This window comes from Pararge aegeria, chromosome 9 (genome assembly GCF_905163445.1).
Source record: "Pararge aegeria chromosome 9, ilParAegt1.1, whole genome shotgun sequence".
NCBI lineage: Eukaryota > Metazoa > Arthropoda > Insecta > Lepidoptera > Nymphalidae > Pararge > Pararge aegeria.
The window spans coordinates 7,002,863-7,024,454 of record NC_053188.1 but is presented as its reverse complement, the minus strand read 5'-3'; the positions used below and the strand labels follow the sequence as shown (position 1 = coordinate 7,024,454).

The 21,592-nt window shown below is 33.5% G+C and overlaps 3 protein-coding genes across 5 annotated transcripts in view; 2 read left to right on the top strand and 1 right to left on the bottom strand.

Moving 5' to 3' along the window:
• Positions 1–1,981: 1,981 nt before the first annotated feature.
• Positions 1,982–4,092, top strand: LOC120626557 (ELMO domain-containing protein 2). The gene is made up of 2 exons (XM_039894106.1): positions 1,982–2,758; positions 3,534–4,092. The coding sequence occupies exons 1-2, from the start codon at positions 2,240–2,242 to the stop codon at positions 3,951–3,953; spliced, it is 939 nt and encodes a 312-aa protein (XP_039750040.1). The 5' UTR covers positions 1,982–2,239; the 3' UTR covers positions 3,954–4,092.
• A 2,267-nt stretch (positions 4,093–6,359) lies between these two features.
• LOC120626143 (thioredoxin domain-containing protein) lies at positions 6,360–11,304 on the bottom strand. The gene is made up of 6 exons (XM_039893452.1): positions 11,045–11,304; positions 9,835–10,020; positions 9,507–9,645; positions 8,953–9,114; positions 7,852–7,977; positions 6,360–6,810 (listed from the first exon to the last, which is right to left on the bottom strand). The coding sequence occupies exons 1-6, from the start codon at positions 11,169–11,171 to the stop codon at positions 6,612–6,614; spliced, it is 939 nt and encodes a 312-aa protein (XP_039749386.1). The 5' UTR covers positions 11,172–11,304; the 3' UTR covers positions 6,360–6,611.
• A 300-nt stretch (positions 11,305–11,604) lies between these two features.
• The window catches only part of LOC120626142, a 34,135-nt gene continuing 24,147 nt past the window's right edge, over positions 11,605–21,592 (top strand). The window contains exons 1-8 of one of the 3 annotated variants that reach the window (XM_039893450.1): positions 11,605–11,727; positions 12,004–12,227; positions 13,142–13,336; positions 13,614–13,724; positions 14,295–14,315; positions 16,285–16,393; positions 17,363–17,480; positions 19,877–20,012. In XM_039893450.1, coding sequence (XP_039749384.1) covers positions 12,062–12,227; positions 13,142–13,336; positions 13,614–13,724; positions 14,295–14,315; positions 16,285–16,393; positions 17,363–17,480; positions 19,877–20,012 — 856 coding nt within the window. In that variant the 5' untranslated portion in view covers positions 11,605–11,727; positions 12,004–12,061. Of the gene's footprint in view, positions 11,728–12,003; positions 12,228–13,141; positions 13,337–13,613; positions 13,725–14,294; positions 14,349–16,284; positions 16,394–17,362; positions 17,481–19,876; positions 20,013–21,592 lie in introns of all 3 variants that reach the window. The other 2 variants (XM_039893449.1, XM_039893451.1) reach the window with 2 other exon arrangements.

Genomic DNA, 21,592 nt, shown 5'->3' with positions numbered 1-21,592 from the left:
GGCGGTGATAATGAGCCAAGTCCGAAAATATATCTTCATCTTCGTTTCTGATCTACACCGCTAGGATCTGGAATGCTCTTACACTTAAACAACACTGCGCCAGGGAGATCGTCAGGATATCTCATTATATTAACTTCAACTACCTGTCTAGCTTTATAATCTAAATAAAAAATATAAATAATCTAACATAATTGTAATTGTATTGGTATTAACTATACCTACTGCATAACAAAAATAATAACTGTAAAACATCCAAAACTGAACCTCTTAATAGATACTTGCTGGTTAGGTACCTACTTAATCAATTTTATATCTCTTATTTACAAACTGCCGTGGATTTATCTAATCGTTATTTTTCACTATAGTTTTTTTTAGAAGTAAAAATCACCTGAAAGCAACCTTAACTGACGCTGTGGGCAAAGTTTTCTGATTTCTATCCTGATAATCTAAGTTTTCTGATAATCTTATCCTTCATAAATAACATATCTATATTATTAGCTAGTTATGAAACTCTGGTTAAGATCAAGTTAGGTATATAGCAATAAAATAATATGGATATAAAATTTAGTTAAATTAACAATGCGAAAAAAAACTTCAAACTCAAATTAAAATTGTTTAATTAACATTGTTTACATTATACAATATAGAATTTATTAAAGCTACATCTTTTCTACTGCAAATATCCCTACGAAATACCCAATACAAAATTTCATCCCAAATTATATTCTTTGGTTTATTGGCTCTGAGCGCGGAGTGATTTGAACCCTAAAAATACTGAATTGTTTTATTCATTGTTCCCAGTGTTGTTGGGACAGATATATGACAATTACGGGTAGAGTAAACGGTATGACTGCGCCATGTGTACCAACATCATAATATGTATTTTATTTTAAAATTTATGTTGAATTTGCAGTATAAAAATAAATTTAATACATTCTATTCTTCGTTAAATTATATAAAATGACAAAAATTGTTTAAATCGATATCGAACAGATACCCTATCCCAAATTTCAAATATTTCTAGCTTCCGGACGCGACTTCGTTCGCATGTTACCACATTACATAAAATAATTATAGGTCACATTACTGAAATGTAAGTATAATACTATCTAGCCACTACAACTAGGTCCAGCTCTACCTGTACGCAAAATTTCATCCAAATCCATCCAGTAGTTTTATATGCAAAACATGTATACAAACAAACTCTACCTAAAATACATAAAATACCTACGACTAGGTAAAACATAGGATCTGCTGTTTTATAATCGTGCGTCAGTAGTAACTTTATTATACCCTACAGTCATATCAAGATGCGAATTTTATACTGTCTCGATTGTACCCGTGTTTTGATTTATACTTCTAGTTTAGAAAAAAATGCAAGCATTAAATAGTTAGACTTGCCTCACGCACTTTTTTGCCTGCAATGATGAGTATAATAAACATGTACCTCCGCCGCACACGCCAATGAGTGCTTTACTCAGTTGGCAAGTTTTTTTTTCCGGCATGTTGCATAATCCAATATTCCAGACACTTAAACCTTCCTCATTGTGAAAACTGTATGAAAATCCGTTCAGTAGGTACCTAGTTTATGAGTTTATCGGGTTCATCATCGTGGCGGTGGATTTTGTTTTTTAATATTTCATATTATTGGTAATAGCGATAGTGATGATGATTTCATTGGTTTTAATAACTATACTTATACACATATATGGAAATAACCATAATTAATAGATATTTACTTATTTATTTTTGTAAGGTACCGCTATAGCCTTTATTTATTAATAAATGAAGTTTGAATATTGTTTATTAAATATTGGTTTATTATACAATAAGTTATGTCAATGTGATTAAATTTATGAAATACGTGCATCATGTACAAGTACCAGAAGTACCATAAACTATGCCCGATGAAAGCTGTCACACGATGTGATTGACTGAGCTGGAATTATTTGTCTGTGGAATAAGAGTTTAGTGAAAAATCGAAAACCATAGTATCCGTCACTATTCATAACTAATCTGTGGATTCTGTAAAGAAAACTGAAAAATATCGATTTTTGTCAAAATGAAATAGGTACTAAATTGGATTTTTGTAATACTTTATACTTGTTTAAAACGAGACCTACGAACGAGAAACGTAACCGTACGAGAACTTAACTGAAAGGCAGTTATTACATGGCTTTATCTAATTCTTGTAAAAGTGAAACAGTATGTAGGTGTGAAAATTGTGAATAAATTAGAAATGGTATTTTTCAACCTCTGGTCTGTGCTACAGTGGTATTTGAGGCCTTTTATAAAATGGTTTTTACGTAAAACTACCAATTTATGTGAACTCCAAAGAATATGTTATGGTGACAGGGAAGGAGCTCAGAGGACCTGTAATATCGAAAAATCTCTGATGCTATCACGGACACGAGATGTGATGGAGGTTGTATCATACTTAGACGCAGCGGTCAAAGAAGCAAAGTTCTATCCCGATTATTTTTCAGAGATACTTGACCCTTCTATAAGTATTATACTACGAGCTAAGAAGATCAATACAAAACTGCATGAAGCTTTTACTCCACTGTTTCGTAGATGCCTCAAACAAATCTGGAGTTACAGGCAGTTAATGAATGATGTAGAATCCCTCCGACGTACTCAATACGATAGCAATAATCCAGAACATGAGGAAAAGCTGTCAAAGTTATGGGATTTGTTGCTACCTGGCAGGCCTTTGGAAGCAAGGATTTCTAAAGAATGGCAGGACATAGGTTTTCAGGTATATCAGAATTTATCCACAACCTTATAACATCAGACTGATGGGGTTCTATGCCTTAAAACCCTATCATTTATATTTAGTTTAGACTTGTACAAAAGTGGAACTTGTCTTGAACTTGTTTTTTTATCAGTGATAGGCCTTGTTCTACATTTCAGTGCTTTCCAGTTTTTAAAGAGAAATAAATAGTTTTAGACTTTCCTTTTGTGGAGACCGAGTTTGAGCCCCAACATGCACCACTGACTTTTCGGAGTTATGTGCGTTTTTAGATAAAATAAATAAATATTAATGGCTGTAAAAGGTGAAGGAAAACATTGTGAGGAAACCAGTTCTTCTTAACATTCTCAAGGGTGTGTGAAGTTTACCAACCCACACTCGGCCAGCGTGGTAGACTACTGCCTTAACCCTTCTCATTCTGATGGAAAGCCTGTGCCCTGCAGTGGTAATGGCTTGATGATGATGTAAAGAGTTATGAAAGTACCAGCTTATTTTGTGGTAGTATTTCATTATTCTTCCAAACTTTCCAGTAATTCCTTTTTATAATCACTAGATTAAGTTTTCCAAAAAACTGCAAGCCCTTTTGCAAACAATATTTGCTAGACCTTGGGGATACCACTTCACCACTTCAAACTTTGTTCAAATTGTTTTTTCTCTTGGGCTATTGTTGGCTATTGTTTAGTATATAGTATCACTCAAAGATTAAAACTAGATAGGTTGTTTCATTGCATACATTGTGTCTTGCCCAACACTGATAAAAACTAAATATGCTTTTTTTCAGGGTGACGATCCAAAAACAGACTTCCGTGGAATGGGAATCCTGGGATTAGATAACTTACTGTACTTCTCCACAAAGTATACTCTAGCATCACATCAAGTTTTAAGCCATTCTCTACACCCTAAATATGGTTATACTTATGCTATTGTGGGTATAAACTTGACATCCATGGCTTATTATTTACTAAAAGATGGCTCTGCCAAAACATACATGTTTAATTTAAAATATGTACCCAGTGTTATATTTTTTCATGAGTTTTATTGCTATCTTTTTTATGAATTTGACAAAATGTGGATAAGGTCAAAACCAGAGAATATGATGGAGTTTTCTATAATATTTAAAAAGTTTGAGAATGCTATTCGTTCTGAACTAGCTGATCCAGCATCAGTGTTTAGAATAAACATTGAAATTGCCACTGTATAATAATTATTATGTAATATAGTTGAATTCACCACCTTATTTATAGCACAAACCAGAAGTGTTGTCACTCAATTAATATTGGTCACTATTGATAGTTTGGCAAGACAAGACCACAAGCTTATGACTACCTGTGTAATATGTTGCCCACATATATTATTTATAACACATTAATTGTCTATTGACTTGCATAGTCTTTTTTAGCAATTGGGTTACAAATATAATTTTCTAAGTACTACCATACTTGAACTACCATACTAGAATTACAAAATCATTTCAAAGTCAAAGTCAAAGTCAAAAATATCTTTATTCAAGTAGGCCCACAGGTGGCACTTTTGATGCGTACATAAGAATTACACGGTAGTGAGATGATGGCGATAACCACATTCGTAAACTTAAAACTAAAGCTACGAGGGTTCCAAACGCGTCCCGGTCTAAGAAGAAGCCCACAACAAACTTAGCCGGGTGTTTTTTTTTTTTTTTTTTGTTATCGCCATCTCACAATGTAATTTTAAATTATTAGAAGAGCAACCTGGTTAGAGCAATAATTTACACCCAAGCTTTTTTATCGTTTACGTAGTCCTTTATACTATAATAGGACTTTTCTATAAGCTTACGTTTAATACAAACTTTGAACTTTTTAAGAGACATCTCCAAGATGTCAATTGGTAGTTTATTGTAGAATTGTATGCAATTTCCTTTAAACGAATTATGAATTTTATGTAACCTAGTATATTGCACTGTAAGTTTATTCTTACTTCTAATGTTTAAATTATTGCAGTCACATTTTTTCTTAAATTTAGAAATGTTTTTATGGACGTACATTAAATTTTCAAATATGTACTGACTATACACTGTCATTATTTTAAAATCTTTAAATTTATCTCTCAATGACTCTCTCGGACCCATTTTGTAGATAGAACGAACAGCCCTCTTCTGCAGCACGAAAATAGTGCTTATATCAGCAGCATTACCCCAAAGTAAAATTCCATATGACATAATGCTGTGAAAGTAACTAAAATATACCAGTCTAGCAGTTTCTACGTCGGTCATATGGCGTATCTTCTTTACCGCATAGGCAGCAGAACTAAGCCTGTTCGATAAATTATTTACATGAGGGCCCCATTGAAGTTTAGAATCTAACGTTATTCCTAGAAAAACTGTCGTATCCTCCAGTTTCAGTTCCTCATTATTAAGTAGTACAGTGGTTTTCACGTGTTTAACATTAGGTAAAGTGAATTTTATACACTTGGTTTTTTTTCCGTTAAGAACCAAATTATTAGCTTCAAACCACTGTACCACTTTAGCGAGAGAGTTGTTTACGTCGTCAAAAGCTAGTTCACGTCGATTTATTTTAAAAGTCAGTGATGTATCATCGGCAAACAGAACTATCCCGTGTTTATCCTTGGCAAGGTAAGGAAGGTCATTAATGTAAATAAGGAACAGAAATGGTCCTAATATAGACCCCTGTGGGACACCTATTTTCATAACTGATCCATTAGACCGTTTTCCATTCACGTCGACTTTCTGAATTCTATCGCGTAGATAGTTACTCATTAAGTCTAGAGCTACACCCTGAATTCCATAGTGCTGCTGATTTATTCAAATAAATCAGCAATGATTTTGTAATTCTAGTACTAAGTACATTTTTAATAGAAATTATAGGTATTATAATACAGTAATTGTGTGTAATATTAATAATCGTAGTTCTTGAAATAAAAATAATACCTACAGCCACTATCGACAAGGGGTGCATTTGCTATTATAAACTTGAGAAAGTTAAAAAAATCTGAAATCTTTCTAAGTTATAGGCAAAGATGAATAAACCAAGATAGACCAAAGAAAAAATTTACAACTTCCGTCTCAAGCATAACATTGAGCAATACTTTACAACTTGTCTGTTTCTATATACAGGCAAGAATTATTCAAAACGTTATCACTAAAATATCTCTCTTTCATTGGCTGCCGGAATAAGCATTAGTTTTATAGATAAGTTTTTAAATAATCTTTTAATACAAATTGTTTCCTGTGATCAGTTTTATGATATGAACTTTAACTATATAATGCAATTACTTAAATTATATGATTATTTCAAAAGTTGCATCACCATGACAAGCTTTTCTATAATGATTGACCTTAGAAAATAAAGTTTTTTTTAACAATATAGTTTTATTTTAGTAGTGATTGGCACTCCACGAGTATGTTACCTAAAAGATCCCCGATAAAAATAAAAACTGTTTTCTTTCAGCTTATTAATGGAACTCTCAGTTTAAATATGTTTATTCATAATTTTGCACACTTACACAATAAATTTACAGATACCTGTGTTGCGTTGGGCCTGTCTAGACGCCATATTTTAAGAGCATAGGAATATCTACATAGATAGAAAAGATCAAATAAAACAATAAGTAATAATATGTTATAAAAATACGTATTTATTAATTATAAGAAATATACAAAACTCATTATATGCGATGTTATATTAATCTTATAGTTAAAAAAAAAATATCACACTACAATAAGGACGGATGACCAAATGCATAAATTTTACCACTGATGTAAGATTACTTAATAATCTTGACCATCTTAAATCTACATATATCTGGGGACTGGGAACCATTATAATTATAGTAAATTTTGTGCTAAATGCTGTGCAAGATAAAATCATTTACTCTTCTTTTCTTTCTTAACTTCTTTAGGTTTCGTTTTTCCTGCTTTCATAATTGCTATCAAGGCTGTTATAGCAACAAGGCCAAATCCAGCTAGACCTATCTGCCAGATCCAGGGATATCTTGCCAACATGTCCAATCCAAAAGCTATACTGAATTTGATCATTTCAACACTCCAGTCGACCACTTCATCACTGAAATAATAAAAATATTTTTATTATTTTAACATCATTATCATCTTGCAGGGCGCAGACATAAAAGCTGAGCTATTTATGTCAGGTGTCTTAACTGGTTTTAGGAATCGAACCCAGGATGTAGTGATCTATAGCTAGATTTCTATTTATAATATTAGTGTTATTTTTTTTTTTGAAAAGACCAAGCAAACAACCCTCTTGGTGGTAAACTATCGTCAATAAAGGGAGAAACACTGCAGGGCATGCATCTAGTTCTATGCACATCCTACGTGCCGCCCTGGGTCCGTAAACCTAGGCGTTAGGTGGTTAAGCCTCATTTCATCAATATCTTATCAACCCTTGTACCATACCAATACAGGACACGGGTCTCCTCACAGAATGAGACTGTAGTCCTACGACAGAGTAACTTGTACTCGATACACAGAAACATGCAGGTCACCGCTGTCGCTCGGTCACCGGCAGTGCGTTCTCGGCCGGCCCACGCAGTGTCCGAGCGTGCTTTGCTCCCAACATCAAACCGTATTCCATTGTAATAAGAGTCTCTCTTTTTTGCAACTTTTTTTTATTTAATTTTCTTATATCATGAATAGGTATATTTTTTGCAACCTTTCCATCTATCTATTGCTGCTACAGTCCATTACGCTGGTTTAGTGCGCATTCTTCGACTTCAAGCCTTCGAGAACATTATGAAGAACTTTCAAGCATGCAGATGTCCTAACGATGTTTTGCTTCACCATTAAAGCAAGTGATAATTTTAATTGATTAAAATTCACATAGCTTAGCAAAATTAGGAGATGCCGAGATTCCAACTCGGCACCCCCGAACGTGAAGCCGAAGTCCTAACCACTAGGCTTTCAACGCTGGGCCTATAATTAACTACATGCCAGGTACTACAAAAAAAAACAACGTTAGATGTAGAGTACGGCACTTGATCACTATGCCTTATTCGAAAAAAAATATGTTCTAAAATGAATCTTTAGCTCGAGTTCAACTTACTGTACTTTACTATAAACTATAAAATTCAAGATTGTTTTTACTCACAATGGTGATGAAAGAAGTGGTACAGTCTCACCCTTTGTGTTTTTGTACCAATCCTGGGCGAAGGAAACAAAGGATTTGATATCTCTCTTTGGCAAATCATATCGGTAAACTTTACCAAGACGGAAGCTGAAACAATGAGACTTTCTCTAAAAATACTTATCTATACTTCTATACTAATATTTATTATTGAAAGAAAAGATTATTTGTTTGTACCCAATAGGCTCCAAAACCACTGATGTTTAACAATTTTTTTTTACTAATAGAACGAAGATTATCATTGGTAACATATAAATTTGTATCCTTAAGTAAATTGCTATTTTAGAACCTTGAATTGTGCCTTTAAAATTATGTATTTGGCGTACGCTGAGAAAACTATTGATGATACATAAAAGTTATGTACTACATTATCGAAATACTTATTATTTTCTACAAAAATCCTCTAAGCAACATATCTAACTATCTATAGATATAAATATATGTTAAGACACAAACGCAGCAAATTTAATTAGAACGCCGGTAGGAACAAAAGTTGGTTGAATTCGTAATGCAGTATTTATTCTTATTCAAATAAATAGTTTATATTTACATACAGAAAAAATATTGATTTCGCAGTAAAATATCAAAGTTATCACGAGTATCAAAATGCAATACGCGTACGCTTCTAATAATCTAACTACTGTTATAAATGCAAGATTGGATGGATCATGGATGTTGAGTAACGCTCAATAACGCCGCAACGACTGGACCGATCTGGATGAATATTGGCACAGAGATGAATTATACTTTGAAATAGCACAAATGCTACTTTTAATCCCGGGAAAACTGAAGCTACGATGAGAATTAGTAAAAAAACCGTAATAGAACAAAAAACTGATTATTCAGTAAATGGCAGTAGTGTGGGCGACCTATGAGGCGCCACTGTTGTAATACATAATAATATGTATTACAATAGCCTAATGGCCCAAATATGGGCCTTTAGTTCGCGAGAATTAGTACAATTCAAGGCCCTGTGGTCCCATGTATTTCAGTTCTAGTAGGTAGTCCTCAAGAAGGTAAAATTGGTGTGACCACCACTGGAATAAAAAAAATATATAAACTTACAAGAGAAAAGCTGGTAGTTTAGAAACCTTAAACCTCTTGGCTGTATTTAGACCTGCCAGATTAGCATCAACCCTGGCTACATTGACCCGTCCTCGTATTGTTGCTCCCACACCTTCCCATACAGCATGTAATCTTTGACAGTCCACACAGGATGCACCATAACTATAGTAAGTAAATTATTATCATTAGGCATTAAAAAACAATTCTTTTCATAACCATTGTCAACCTATTCCGGGACCAGTACAGGGAATGGGTCTCCATCACAGAATGAGAAAGAGAGAGAAGAAGAGGTTAGGCTGAAGCCCACCACGCTGGCAAAGTGTGGTTTGGTAGACTTCACATACTTTTAAGAATATTATGGAGAGTTCTCATGCATGCAGGTTACCTCACGATGTTTTCCATTATGGTTAATGGACATTATGTGCAAATTGCAAACAAACATCTTCAAAAACTCCAAAAGGTACAGTTGTGTGCCCAGTCAGACTTCCCCATCTACAATGAAATGAATATAAAGGAAAAAGTAGAATAACTTTTTATTAATCATTCATACTTACAACATAACAAACCAATCTCCAGTAGTGGCACCAGTAGCTGCTTGTGTCATGTGTTCAAAAATTTTGTCTGTGAGCTCCTTCACTGCTGGCGTCTGATTTTTTTCCAAAAACCCATAAAGCTCATTTTCATCAGGTTCACCTATTTATATTTACTTTATATTAAAATTTTAACGATAATTACTTATGGGCTGTTTGAATTGTGTATAAGCAATAAAAGCTTTATTTATTTTTTATATAAAATATATTGTTCAAGTGCTAAATGTGTGAGATAATAATATATGTATTGTATATGTAAGTAAATTACGCCATTAGCTATAAATTTACATACCATCATAAAGTAATGGGACACCATGTCTGAAAAACACAACAGCTGGCTCTTTTGTTGGACTATAAAGTCTTGCCAAATGACTGTTAACAGTTTTCACTGTCAGGGCATTCATGTGCTTAACAAAGTCATCATACAAACTATCAAGATTTTGCTCCAATTTATCACAAACATCACAATTTGGTTTAGCTGAAACAATCACATTATAATATAATCTTTCTCAACAATATTATAAATTTTTAAAGTATTGGTGTGTTGGCTACATACAAATTTTTCACCTATAACCTGTTCTGGCATTTTATATTTATCAATTGTAGGCCCTATATTCATTCAAAATTAATTTATTTCAAATAAGACCACTTTTAAGGAACACTCTTCTCTTCCAAAATCTTTCTCAGTTGAGACTAGCTCTGAATGAAGATAACCAGAAGGTCTAGCCAATAACTGAACAGCTACTTCAAGCTTCAACATTTTACAATGAAAATGAAACATTTATTATATAACTTAAGTGAAATTAAAATAAAAGCTGCTGTCAGTAAAAATATATTTTAATGTCTGTGTCAGCTATGCTGAATTTCTCCTTAAAGCATCACATATGTAACCAGGATGCAAAATCAGTACTGCAGCCTTGATTAATAAATTAATCTTGCCTTTGCACAAAACACTTATATCAGCAGGATCTGAGGTAAATAAATTCAGTCTAACACACTAGTGTTTAAAAAAGGCCAATAATTGATACTGTCAATGTACAATGATAATTATTTTTAAAGTCTACCGGATGGCATTGGAGCAGTGTGGGTAGTCTTTGCCAAGCGGTGGTACATTTATAAGCCGAGGATGATAATGATATACATTTATCAAATTGCAGGCCCGCCAATCACATTATAGTTCTTTATATCAAACCATTAACGACATACTACAGGGCACAGATCTCCTCGCACAATGAAAGGGGACTAGCCCATCACGCGGATTAATGGATTTACCACGCCTTTGCGAACATTATTTTTAAGACGCTTCACCGTTAAAGCAAGTGATATTAAATTGCTTAACCAGTACGACATCACCGCTTCGCTATAATATGGTGTCTCAAAGCTCTTTAGTTTTCAATTTTAAGGGGGAAGACAGTGACCGGTGTTTAGCTTATTCGCAAAATACACACGGCGTTAAAGAATAGTAGAATATATTAGCTACAGTAAAATTTTAGGATACTTACAAAACAAGACAATTAGCTTTTCCTCTTCTTTTATCAATTGCAGTAGCTCATCATCGCTCACCGATTGCAAGATTTGGGTTTGAACTTTAAGAATTATAAAAAACAGCAAAAAAATTGGCAAACGCATTTTGTTCACCGAAAAACTTGTATCCTTTATTAATAGTGGATTTCTAATAGCTCAGGTTATTCGTTTATTACATAGATTTTATTTTCAAAACATACCATTTTTTTTCTTTAAATTTCCACGCTTTTGTTGTCATTTGACAAATCATCAATTGTCAAAAATGTCATGACATGATTATTTAAAAAAAAAAAAAAAAAAAAAAAAGGCAAAGGTATATCAATGTGGAGCCATGAAATTGTTAACAAGAGTACCGAAAAATAACGGCGTAGTCGATACTAAAATGGTGGCATAGTATAGCTGCAATAGGCGACCGGAAACTAATTTCAGAAAATATTAAATGTATATACATTATAGATATATTGTTCGTAACATGAAATATTCTTTTTGGTTTGACTTTGACAGTTAATTGACACTTGACTTTTGATCTGGTAGGAGTACAGGGTTGGAGCAACAACAATCGTCTTTCTTTTTATTTTGAATGGTATTTTCTAACAAAACTCATGTTATATCTGGAAATATAAATAGAAAACTACTTACTACTGCCATCCTCTGTTGAAAGGTAAGTATTTCATAGCATGCCAGGAAAAAAAGGATAGTGTACTCAAATGACTTCTCTTTACTGTTGTTTTTATTGTGTTCGTCTAAGTAGTGCCCGCCCTAAAAGTTTTGATTGATCTAACAAGTACCAAAGTAACTGGAGATTCGTTGCTAAGGTTAGCAGGTGTTGGCCTTGTACTTGGTCAAAGTAGGTTACGATGTTGTCATTTGTTACTTCGACGACCAAAGTTATTTAAAAAGGATTAAGTTTATGAGTCATCGTCTTTACTTAAAACAGGAGTTAGGGCGCGTCGACCGCTGTGTTCATCGATAAAGTGTAATACAGTGAGGTAATCATGGCTGAAATAGAGGAGAAGGTGATAATGACACCAAAAAGTAAAACTGCATCATCCACTGTGCTGATTGTGGAAAGAAAAGTGATTGAAGCTGAACCCAGTGATAAAACTCATGTAGCGGGAGGTGACCACACTGGGATAATTATAAATAAGGAAAAAGTTTACGGTAAGTAGTACTAATTAGATTTGAGTTCAGGAAATTTTAAATATAAATTAAATTCTTTCTTTGGTGCCACATATAGGTTCAATGTAAGTCCTACTAAACTTTTATGTAATTTTCTATACTTGCTACTTTTAAATATATATAAACCATGTTTAAATGGTTTATATGAAATTAGCACCCACAATTAACCTCACTTGCATGAAAATATATTTGTTTCCTGTAGATAAGGCATATTTTTTTCGGTACCATTTTGTGGTATCAGAATTAATTTATGTGATATTGTAAACAATGTTGTATTTTTATTAGTCACTCACTGTTGCATGTGATCATGTGCACATAAATAAAATTTCCTTGAACCCTTTATTTTCCCAGGATAAATTGTATCCTTTACCATTCAAACTATCTCTATGCAAAATTTCACAAAAACCCTGCCATGAATCTTTTAAAATAGCATTTCTATAAATAATAATTATTATCTCAAAGATACAAGACACATAATTTTATTTATTTTTTGTTTTAGTTTAGTTTTTATTTATTCTGTTATGTGTAGATGGGTCATAGTTACCAAATAAAAATAAAAACTATTATTATGTGCCAAATTTAATCAATATCTGTTTAACTGTTGAGCTGAACATAGGTAACAAATAAACAGACACACTTTTGCATTTATACTATTTGTTAGGATTACATACAGAAAGAGAAGAGAGGAGAGAGAAAGAGATTTCATCAAACATTTCATTGAAAAGTTATTTATATTTTGAAAACATAACACATTAATTTTTAATTTTGCTATGATAAAAATATTATGTGTTTTATTTTATATGCATGACATATTAACACTAAATGTGACATGCATACAAAATAAGGAAACTAAATAAATACATGTATAACCATGTCTTTTCTTCTTTTCTTTTCAGAAAATGGTGTTACAGAACCCTGTCATGCTCAATTAGAGTTTTGTGTATACTTGGTATCAGCAGTAACTGGCAACCACACAAGAGAAGCAAGGGCTCTCCGATTTTGGTTTAAACCTGAAGTTTCTCTACATGATTGCCCGCATGAGGCCCAGGCCTTTTTTCGTGAACTTGTTAGTCCTCAAGACTTTCCTAAAGGTATCCATTATTTTATAATTGACTAGTTGCATCCTGCGGGGTTATCTACCGTAAACAAGTCTGTACACATAATTTTTGTAATTGCAACAATGTGTAATTGCAACATTGATTTTACCGGGCAAAAAATAGCCTCTCTGCCAACCTAATGTATAACCTATCTCCATTCCAAAATTTCTGACAAATCCATGAAGGAAAAGAATGTGTTGTGCAAAACATCCATAAATTCATAAAATGGGTACCTAGGTGCAAGAGTATTTTATAGCAATCTTATTTTCAGATTATGTCGGATTTATTAAGAAGATAATAAAATTAATGCAAAATAAATTTCACAAATTAAAACTATTAGAAGTTGAATTAAGACAAGAAGGCACTGGACCACCTCCGCCAGGTTAGTATTAAGAATTAATGTAACTTTCAAGTGGTTTTAATTATTTTGAGGGACTCGCATTAACAAGCCCTATTTGGTAACTTTTGACTACTGCTAACAAGTGGCAACCTGCCATCTCTACAAATCAAATTTACAATGAATATGCAATGGTTGTAACAAGTTGTCAAACTTATTGGAAAATTTACTGACTAGGGTGAAAAATATCTATGAACCTGAATAATATTAAAGTGAAATGTATGATCTTTTATAAATTGCGCAAGCAATAAGACTGCATATAATTCTGTGCAGTCAAGTGTGAATTTCAATGAAAGCAGGTTACATGTTATATTAATTATTATTTCAATATAAATGATTACAGTAAATTTTCTAATTCCTAATTAATTTTTCTAATTTCTAATTATTATTAATAGGTGTATTTAATGTATTTAAAACGAAATTCTTTTATAGTTCATATATTTTAGTATTAAAAAATAAGTATTTGAAATTATTGAAGTTGCGTAAAGCAGAATTATTTAATATAATATTCATATATTTTCTAATACGATATTTCTTTCTAATTCTATGCCACAGAAGCAAATGGTGATATAACGAGTAAGACAGTTGTATACAAGTATGATAATGGTTGTATGTATTTCATTAGTATATTATTAGAGCATGATGTGTTTTCTGACAGTTAAAGTTGCAAGTGTAACTTTTTTTAAAAGCATAACATGGTTATTGTACATACATTTTTACTAATGTTTTGTCTGTTATATTCTACACTAGATGTTACTTTATTTATAATCATAAGTAATGAGCATACAAACACTGCACAATTAAGCAACTGACAAATAAATTTAAAGCATAGCTATTTCAGATAAAGAATTTATAAAAGTTTTTTATGAATTTAATTTCTCTCTATACAGCATGCTCATCAAAAAAGCAATGCGCAACTTTAAAGCAGAGCAGTTTAAACTTATAAATAACCTATGCTAAAAATTGTTAGCATTTTGAAATGAGGTGTTATGTATTTCATTAGAAATAATTATAATTTTATTAAATTTAAGTATAGCTTATTAAATTAACTTAAAAAAACGCATGTAAAAACAAAAATCTCAAGGACACTCAGAACCACACACCTGAAAAATGAATAGATTTTTTGTGTGAAAAACGCAGTTTTTTAATAGACAGTGCATTTTACATCTATCGTATTTATAGACAAGATATGTAATTAATACAAGAATGTAATTATGTAATGGATACCAAGATTGTAAATGCAGTGGTGTAGGCCTGCTTTATGTTATGCTTTGTAATTTTTGCGAGTATTTGTCAGCTGTTTACTTATATTGCAAGAATGATACACCTCATATTATTTTCAATTAACATGAGCTAAGCAATAATTTCATGTTTTCTTGTAAGTTTTACCATTTAGCACAAGCTAGACACCTTTATGTATGAGCTAGATACCAGAGTTATGTTAATTTATCTCCTTTGTGTGAAACCTAAAAGCATGAATGTCAATCTCAAATAATATAATAGATAAGTTTAACGTCATACAAAGTAAAAAACACTAAAATCAATGGCATTGCTGATATTTTCTGTTAAGGCACATTCTCGTGCCATTAAAGAACAGATTTATAAAAGGTCGATGTCGTACTATCTCTTTGGAATAGCGCGGTTTAACGAAGCGAAACAGTGGTAAGGACGTCGGCTTCCTTTGCAAGGGGACCGAGTTCGGACTCCGTACGCACCACTAACTTTTCGGATGTGCATCTTAAGCAATTTAATATCACTTGCGTTATCGGCACAGAAAAACATCGTGAGCAAACCAGCATGCCTAAGAATTCTCTATAATGTGCTCAAAGGCGTGCCAAGTCTACTAATCCGCAATTTGGCCAGCGTGGTGCACTATGGCTAAAACCCTGCTCATTCTTAGAGTAGACTATGATCTGCAGTGGGCCATAATGGGGTGATATTTATGATGATGAGGAAAATAGACCAGTGGGCCATTATGACCCACTGCAGATTGCAGATGTTGTTGATATTTATGATGATGAGGGAAATATAATACGTATGCACTGTGCAATATATGCATCGCCGCAGCCGATACTTGCGTCGAAAATTGACCTAATTATTAGGTTTCATTTTTCAATCGAGACGAAACTTATGTCTGATTAAGAACGGCACTGCTCGTTTTTTTGGGCGTGGGGCAGGCTTGTAGCATTGTTTTTGTTGTATTTGTCATATCCTAAATCTTACTCAGTTCTGTATTTTTAAATAATCATTTTGACATTCTCTAAATTTGTTTAAATTTGAATCCTTAAAAAAATATTTTCTCATCAACGCCAATATATATAATAATACACTATAACAACTTACGTATGTACCTACATCAGTAAACAGACTAGTTTTGTAAGTTTTTTATATACCCATCATATTTTATTATATTGTTGTGTAGAGAAATATAAATTTATAAAATGTTTATTTATTCACTGTGTATGAAAAAATACTACTCTTTCAGATTATATTTAGATATTATATTAATGATAATACAGTTTTCTAATAGAATTAATTATTCCAGCCTTTATTGAAGACAGTACAGCGAACCAAACACATATATCAGAACAGAGGGTTCTGGATCTCATCGAAAATGCATATCCAAACCCCCTGTCAGTAGAAGACTTTGTAACGTAAGTAAATTTCTGAGCGTAACGTAAGCATAACATGTAACGAAAATATACCTTAATTTTTTCCGTTATTATTTCAAATCAAAATCTGTTGATTGCGTGTTTTTTTTTTAAATGTAATATTTAAAGAACCAAGCAGATGGCCCAGATGATAGTATGTAGAAAACTATTTACTCCATTTACTGGAGCATAATTTCGCAAGGTACGCAAGTTCTTCAAAGTATCGCCCTATGTCCATCACCTTGAGGCGTAGGTGTTAAGCATAATGCGCCTGTAATTTACTAGCAACCACGCCCTTCAGACCGGAACGCAACAATGCTACTTGGCGGCAGAAATAAGCATGGCGGTACTAGGTACTTCCCCGTACGAGCTCTGTTACAAAAAGCTCGAGCTCGATGTCCGATTATTCCCGTAGGTTTGATGGTCTCTAAAGACTACTATCACAAGTTAGTGATAAAATCCGGGAACGTTTAACTCCCCCAAATAGGTGGTGGCGATCGTTGTCTTTTGTATACGACAAATCGGAAACACACGACCACTGAAACTATCCGAAAAATGCCGCATACGTTTCTGCCGTATTTAAAAAAAAATAGATTTTTAAGACTCATGAGTAGCCCGTACTGCAATTTCACCTGGTGGTAACTGATGATAAAGTCTAAAATTGTAGGGGGCTTATAAGATGGTAGTGATATTAAATCTATACCCCTAAACGGTTTCTACGCGGCATCGTGCCGATACACTAAATCGCTTTGCGGCACGTCTCTGTCGGTAGCTTAGCTAGCCGAAGCCTCCTACCAGACCAGCTCGAAAGAGAAAAAAAAACGTTTTTTTTTTAATTTAGGTTTACCGTACTCCGAAGCAAGCACGGGACTCCCGCAGTCATTTTCTTAATTCTATGCACCTTAAATTTATTGAGTTAGTAATTACAGGTCTTTACATAAGTGAATATTTATAATGAAATTCAATTTGCAGTGCCGGGAAATGGTCAAAGGCTGATGTCAAAGACGCGTTAGAGTCCTTAGAAGAGAAAGGCTTAACACGTTTAATGTCTGATGGCATCTACGTGCGCCAGCACAGTATCGACACCCAGGTACGGTAATTAATTTAAAATAAATTGTATACCTATATATTTTAATCAAACGGAATGGCCTATAAAACAAATGTTTTTATAAAACGTAATCTCATACAGGGATCCTTTTATATTATATCTTGAAGATACATGAGATACTTTTTATTCAGTATTTATTCATTTATGAACTTCGTCGGCGTCCTTAAAATATAGGACTGGGGAGAACTTTTGTTTTAAACTTTAAAGAAGAATAATTCGATGATACATTGTTTTGGCGCAACTTTAACTATTAGGAACTCTCGAAAGTAAAAAATTCTAGCAAAGCGTCAAAAAAAAAAAATTATTTATACGCCATAGCGTGATGCTTATAGCCTTCCAAGATAATTGAACTATCCACCAAATAAAGACTTTTCCAATTGGAATCAGTAGTTCCTGAGATTAGCGGGTTCAAACTAACAAACTGTGCAGCTTTATAATTTCAATATATATAGGTATATTTTGTATATGTTTTATGTTATTTATGGACGGTTTTAAAGCTTGACTAATTTTAGCGAAATTTTGCATCCTGGTAATTGTCATACGAAAATTTTTACTTAAAACTTTTCAAGCGAAGAAGTCGTGCGAAAAAGTTATTAATATTTCGTCACCCACCCGTCTGCCCAGTTTAGTGATTATGGGTAAACACTCCCGTTGGGAGAGGCCTTTAGTCCAACAGTGGACTTTTATAGGCTATTAATGAATAATGAAGCGCATCGTGTCGTGTGTATGATACATATTTTTATTTTTATACACATGAGTAAACTACCTGTAATGTAATCAAGTTATGTGTTTGAGTCACTCTGAAATTTATTAAATCACATTTGGCACGTGGGAATGTTTCAACTCTTAGGTGGCGTGACGTCACTAGAGCTTCAAATAAATTGAAATAAGTCACTGGTTGGTTATACACAAATCGCTAAACGACATATGCAGCCACTAACTACTAGTTTAATAGGATTTAGTTATACTTGACGGCCGATTGGCGTAGTGGACAGCGACCCTGTTTTCTGAGTCAAGGCCGTGGGTTCGATTTCCACAACTGGAAAATGTTTGTGTGATGAACATGAATGTTTTTCAGTGTCTGGGCGTTTATTTGTATATTATAAGTATTTATGTATATTGTTCATAAAAATATTCATCAGTTATCTTAGTACCCATAACACAAGCTACGCTTACTTTGGGGCTAGTCCCTCCCTCTCCCCCTGGTGAGATGTTGTGAGATTTTATTCAACAGCCCCCAGCCCCCAGCCCCCAATATCACCAGTAGATTTTTCAAAATGTTGGTTTCTTACGTAAACGCGTTGAATGTTCTGAATCATATTGCGATTACGATTAAGATTAAATCTTAAGCATGTACAATCTGGATTAAATGGACTAAAATAGTATAAAATTTGTTTGTCCCCCCCTTTATCCAACGTAAGATTAGATGAGATTTGACTCAACCCCCTCCCCCCCTTAAACATCTCACGTAATTTTTGGACGCCCCCTTGTATATTTATTTATTAATAATTAATTGTAGGTTCGGTAGATTTAAGCACATAATAACGTCAAAAAGTCATCCTTCATTAGATCTAAGTACAAAAAACTAAATAAAGAAAAACCGTATTTATGCGTATCCTATTTCCTATACTATTCATTCGGGATGTACTAAGTAACAGTCTAAGTATGTAGATAATGAAAAAAATAGGCTTTTGTTTTGACTTACGTACTTAAAATGTCATACTACTCTACGTTCTAGTAGTCATTACTTAAATGTTGTTTAATGGCCAAATCCGAGCCCGTTTGATGAAGAAATTTTTAATCTTCCAATTTAATAATTAATTAATTAAAATAATTCGTGCCAAGGTTCGAAAATTAAACCTGAATATGAAAATGAATTGATTATTTCGATAGATGGCGCTCTTTATGTAGTACGAAGCTACTATTAAAAGAGCTAAGTATTCTTTTTACAATGGTCGTTGTGAATAGAAAAGATCTTTGTTTTTAAAGTGAAGGTTGGTAGCAGCGAAAACATGTCATATAAGATTCGGCGCGAGCCACGAAAGTGTGTATGAGGAATCTTGGCATACAGTTGGTTATAATGTAGTCTTTAGTCTATATTATAACTATTCTTACACTTGGTACCACTATTATATATTATGTATATACAGGATTAAATAAAATATACCAGAAAGCTCTCGACCTGTAACAACTTTTGTTCCACGCCTTTTCTTAGCTCGACAATTTGTAAAATTTCATTTTTCATAGATACTCTATTCGCTTAGACTCTGTAATTTATTTTTTTTGAATTAAAAAAATTAATACTGAATTATGAAAAGACGTAGAACCAAACATTTTAGTTTTTATTTAGCCCTGTAATAAATGCGTCTTTTCGATAGGTGGTGAAACAAATGCCCACACTATGCTCATCTCGCCAACCCACTATAGCAGTGGTGACTGCCCTCTACTGTGAGAAGCAAGCTGTCGATGCAATGATGGATAATCAAGAAACCTACGTGCGTTACACTACAGTCGGTGAGTACTCTTGAATCTTAACAAAATGTTCAAAAACTGAAATAGTTATTTATGAAACTTTTGCATAAAAGTCTTTATCTACACCCATAGTATAAACAGTTAGCTTACTGCTAAGATTAAATCAGCCAGTCCTAGTAACCTAAAATAATCCATTACTGATAATATACAAAAAAAACTAAGTTTTAATGAAAGAATTATTTATTGTAGTAGTATCTAATTATCATTTTGCACAGTGCAATTATTAAAAAGTGGTAATATCCTTCGCAGTGTTTAAAATATCTGGCGTTGGTGTGCTGTCAAAACTTTAATCGGTCAACCAAACAATAAAAATAACAAAGGAAAATGACGGGGATTCAAACAACCTATTTTTTTTTTACGGCGCGGCGGGTGGCGTTCTTGTACTGAAATGCGTGTGAATGACAATGTTCTTTTTTTTTAAATTCTTACCACGCATCGAGCAGTAAGGAAGAAGCTGTTTGTGGAGTATACCGTTTGCAGTACAACATTATATCATCCGTTTGGATGATGTTTTGGTTATTGGCAATAAGCTAACTGTTTCAAAACCTTTTATGGAGGATTTAAAGAAGTGGAGTAAATAAATGTAGTTTAATAACCAACCTAACAGTTTCTTGTTCAACTTAATTTAATGCGAAACTTCAACTAAACGCACGGCGGTAAATAAATCAGCATCCATGCGAGGTCGCGTCGTCGGGCTGCAACGGGTACGAAACAAAATGTTGTACATATACCTCTCACTTATTTCCACTTACTCGTACTATCAGCACGGCTAGCATGGGCAGGAGACAATTATATCCCCGGGGAAAGGATAAAAAATTATCTCACCCCACAGCTTTATCAACTCTCAGAGCACTGGCGCACAAGTGTAAATAATATATGTGTAATAATAAACAGAGGTAAACTTCTCCGATTCCATGTTACGGGCTTTAGCCAGGTGGACACGTTAATTACTTTCAGGGGATATAATCGGGTGATATAATTTTTATCTCCTGCCTGTGTTAGCCCTGCAGGTGGGCCGTGGGTGGTGTGGCATTCGTCAATTATTACAATAAAAAAAAAACACCGCGTCCTCTTTTTCAACAACACTGTTAAATATATCCGGGGACCTGGTAGGTGGTAGTTGATTCGTACCTACTTAACCACCCCAGTAGGGGTGGCAATTATTTATTGTAAAGTCAACATCTCCTGAGGATGCAGCGGTTTCGGAGCGATACGTGCGTAGAGGGTACATTGCCGAGGATCTGTTTAGTGTGGAGTATATGGATTGAAGAATTTTAAATTACACCATACAGATTCTTCTGCTTTTCTTGGAGTATTGCAAATTAAGCTTAATTTTCATAACAGATAATTTACTTATAAGATAATCTTTTGATGTGAAACAACGACTGCTGCACTTTGGCAGTATAATTAAACCATATGCCGTCACAGCAAACGGTATGACACTACCAGACTACTCTCTATGCGCGCTACCAGATAATTATGTCCATTTTCCCCATCCCTATTTAAAGTCCTAAAAGAGATAAATAGACGAGCCGAATAGACTAGATTAGCTCTACTGAACT

Bases quoted from the DNA above. Each gene is read 5' to 3' on its own strand.
- LOC120626557 (XM_039894106.1), top strand. From the start codon at position 2,240: ATGGTATTTTTCAACCTCTGGTCTGTGCTACAGTGGTATTTGAGGCCT. The intron at 2,759-3,533 runs GTATATCAGAAT...GCTTTTTTTCAG, and splicing joins GGCAGGACATAGGTTTTCAG to GGTGACGATCCAAAAACAGA.
- LOC120626143 (XM_039893452.1), bottom strand. From the start codon at position 11,171: ATGCGTTTGCCAATTTTTTTGCTGTTTTTTATAATTCTTAAAGTTCAA. The intron at 7,978-8,952 runs GTAAGTTTATAT...TCATTGTTTCAG, and splicing joins AAACTACCAGCTTTTCTCTT to CTTCCGTCTTGGTAAAGTTT. The intron at 6,811-7,851 runs GTGAGTAAAAAC...TTATTATTTCAG, and splicing joins CCACTTCTTTCATCACCATT to TGATGAAGTGGTCGACTGGA.